Genomic DNA, 3997 nt, shown 5'->3' on the forward strand with positions numbered 1-3997 from the left:
TATATCACCACCAATTAGCAAATGTTAATATAGCATGCATAGGATTGTTTATTCCAATATTTTCCCCACAACAGGACATGACATTTCAGTGACGTCACTGAGGTAGACCATGTATAGCATGTGTCCTGTGAAAATCTACCATACTTGAAGTGCATTTAAGTTATGCTGGAGAAAGCTTTCAAAACAAGTCAACATATAATTATAGTATAGTACAGTCTAAAACAGAAACCACGATGAAGAAGCCCCGGGTGGATTTTGATGAGTCATGGAACAGGCTACAGAAGACAATCAAGGATGTTTTGATGCTCGACTGTGTGGACAGAGCCACATGGAACAACGACTTTTCCGACATTTATAACTTGTGCGTTGCATACCCAGAGCCACAGCACAAAGAATTATACACGGAGACAAAGGTGCTTCTGGAAAATCACGTCAAGCAATTGCACAAGAACATTCTGGAATCAGATGAGAACGTTTTAGTGATGTACCACAGATACTGGGAAGACTACAGCAAGGCTGCTGACTACCTGGACCGTTTATACAGCTATCTCAACAAGCACAAACTAACACAAGCCGACATGGGACAGACCTGGGGCGCAGACTTGCATTTGTCGTGTCCACAGATCGGAGAGCTGTCGTTAGACATGTGGAGGAAGTGGATGATCGAGCCCCTCAAAGCTGTGCTCATCCCAATGTTGCTCAATGAATTAAGAAATGACCAGAAAGTAATGTGGGGTATAAATGGGGTCATCAACTCCTTTGTTCACGTTGAACATTACAAGAAGAGGTTCCCACTGAAATTATATCAGGAAATCTTCGAGGGGGCATTTCTGGCTAAAACAGGGGAGTATTACAGACAGGAATCTTCCAATCTACTGCAAGAGTCCAACTGTTCACAGTATATGGAAAAGGTCTTAGCATGGTTGAAAGAGGAGGGGTTGCTATGTCAGAACTATCTGCATCCTAGCTCCCATGCTAAAGTCAAACGCGAATGCCTGCAGAGGACGGTGGTTGACCACCAGCAATTCCTCCTCGAGGGGTGTCAGAACATCATCCGACAAGATAAGACAAATGACATTGCCAACCTATACATCCTACTGCAGCATGTGTCCGGTGGCGTATGTTATATGATCCAGGAGTTGAAGGTCCATATCCATGACACGGGCCTCCGAGCTACTGGTAATCTCTCTCAGGAAGACACGTCAACACCGTTTGTCGAGTCTCTGCTGGAGGTTCACAGTAAATTTGTTCGACTTATTAACACTGCTCTGAGCGGCAATCTTCATTTCATGAGGGCACTTGAAAAAGCTTTCACATCTGTGGTGAACTATAGGGAACCCAAGTCTATCTGCTGCAAAGCCCCTGAACTGCTGGCCAAGTACTGTGACAATCTCCTGAAGAAGTCTGCAAAGGGAAAGATGGAGAGCGAGTTGGACGACAAACTGACCAGCGTATTCACCGTGTTCAAGTACATGGACGACAAGGATGTGTTTCAGCAGTTTTACTCCAGAATGCTAGCAAAGCGGTTAATATATGGCCTGTCATTGTCAATGGACTCAGAAGAAGCCATGATCAACAAACTAAAGCAAGCCTGCGGCCATGGGTTCACAAATAAACTCTACATAATGTACATGGACATGAGCATGAGCACCGGCCTCAACGACAAGTTCAACAACTTTATCAAAGCTCAAGAGACTTCGGTAGACCTGGGCATCAGCTTCCAAATCTATGTACTACAGGCAGGAGCCTGGCCAGTAACACGCATCACCTCCACCTTCACCATCCCTCTAGAACTAGAGAGGACTGTACAGATGTTTGAATTGTTCTATAATAGTCAGCACACAAGAGGTAGAAAGTTGACCTGGTTGCACTATCTCTGCACAGGTGAGGTCAGAATGAACTACCTGTCCACGCCCTACGTGGCTGTGGTGACCGCATACCAAATGGTTGTGCTGATGGCCTTCAACAGCAACCAAACGTTGGACTACAAGGAACTGCAGGACAGCACCCAGATGAACGAGAAGGAGCTACAGAAGACCATCAGTTCCCTCTTGGATGCTAAGGTACTCAACCACGACTCGCAAGAGGAGGAAATAAAGGAAAAGTCCATGTTTTCATTAAATATGGACTTCACCAGTAAAAGGACAAAGTTCAAGATAACAATGTCGATGCAGAAAGACACGCCACAAGAGACAGAGCAGACGAGGAGCTCTGTAGATAAGGAGAGAAAATATTATTTAGATTCCGCTATAGTGAGAATCATGAAGGCCCGCAAGGTTCTGCAACACAACACCCTCATCCAAGAGGTCATCAACCAGACCAACGCCAGTTTCAACCCAAGCATCAGCTTGATCAAGACATGCATCGAGGGACTCATCAACAACGAGTACATTGAGCGCAGCCAGAACTCTGCAAACGAGTACAGCTATGTGGCGTAAAAACAAGAGCCAGTAGTGTCCATATACTGACCGTCCGGGTGCAGTAAAGGTATGCTAATGAGCACATATCTCAACAAGGATGCGCACAACCCAATAATAATACTTATAAAGCGCTAAACTGTCTTCTCTGTCCCTGATACACATGCATGCATGCCTATAGGTAGGTTTTACTGTAGTATAATTATCTCTGCTCTCGGGAAGAAACCACCTAACTCCAAAATGTTTTTCATAAAATGAAGAAAACCTTATATTTTTAAATCAATGCAATACCATCTCATCAAAGTTGGTATTTTGACTATATATTGTCAATTACTCGCATGGAGTTAGCTGCTTTCGCAGACAGTTTGAGGGTCCAATAGAGTTAACCTCTTAAACCCCAGGGGGGTAAAGGGGGTAAAACCGCAACATCGGAGTTGGAACCGGAGACCAATTGGGTCTCCTCCCTCCATTGACCCGCTGAGCGCTGGACAGCCGCTGCCCCCGCCGGCGGGGGAGGTTTTTGGCTGAAGCACTTTTTAATACTTTTCATTGGTTCAAGTCCAGCTTTGAGGTTTTGTGTAAACACAAACATTGTCTTAACACAAACATTGAATGCCATTGACAATGACAATGAATGGCCAGCTTTGAGTACACAAACATTGAAGACGAAGGTGAGGACGCAAATCGTGATTGGCCGAAATGAGATGATGTATGATGATGCATGATGATAAGAGCGGCCCTCACTTCAAAGGGATGTTCAATAGCATTACAAAAAAGTCTAAAATGGAGTTAGGTGGTTTCCTCCCGACAGCAACGATATGAGAAATATACACATGCACAACATAATTGATTGATTGATTTAAGTATTTCTTAACAGTTTGCAGAATGGGTACATTTCACATGAAAGCACAACTCAATACAAAGACTGTTACTGTGGACGACACACTGATAAAGCATTACACTTGTTTACAACAGGGTCCACCTTTTTCAATTCATCAGAACATTTAGAGACGTATTATGAATTAATTATGAATTAGTTGTCATGAAATCACTTTTTAACGAACATGTCCATGTCCATTAATCAAATTGGCCGATTTGCTCGTCTACAAATTCTCCATTCATTGTCAATGGCATTTAATGTTTGTGTTAGAACAAAAATCTACACTATAGCTGAATATAGGAGGGGCTAGGATACATGACGTAGATTTTTCATTAATTGTTGATAGGAATTTAATATTTGTGTTACCAATTTGCTCAGACACATTTAAGTTCTCCATTCATTGTCAATGAGGATTCCATTTACTTTCTCCATGTAGTGTGTGGCGTAACACACACACTACAACATAACACCCACACCATCCACCCCCGTTAACCTGATCGAACCACCTGCAGATCAATGAACAAGACAGGGTCTAATAAGTAATAACACTGTGGCTCCTATGGATTTCAGACTTAATGTGGCCAGTATACAGTATGATGTCAATCGTATATATCTATGGCGTTATATGACACCATAGGTTTTCAGCCCAATAATTAAAATATTTGCACTATGTGAACAAGAAATGCATTGTACTTCCTAC

At 42.9% G+C, this 3997-nt stretch overlaps 1 protein-coding gene across 1 annotated transcript; it reads left to right on the top strand.

The window, feature by feature from the left end:
- Window positions 1-233: 233 nt before the first annotated feature.
- Window positions 234-2438, top strand: LOC310855345 (cullin-2-like; the record flags this gene model as incomplete). Its single annotated transcript, XM_083760308.1, has 1 exon — window positions 234-2438. One exon carries the CDS (start codon window positions 234-236, stop codon window positions 2436-2438), a length of 2205 nt encoding a protein of 734 aa, XP_083616434.1.
- Window positions 2439-3997: the final 1559 nt, after the last annotated feature.

This window comes from Protomyctophum parallelum, assembly GCF_964188405.1.
Source record: "Protomyctophum parallelum genome assembly, chromosome: 1".
Classification (NCBI taxonomy): domain Eukaryota; kingdom Metazoa; phylum Chordata; class Actinopteri; order Myctophiformes; family Myctophidae; genus Protomyctophum; species Protomyctophum parallelum.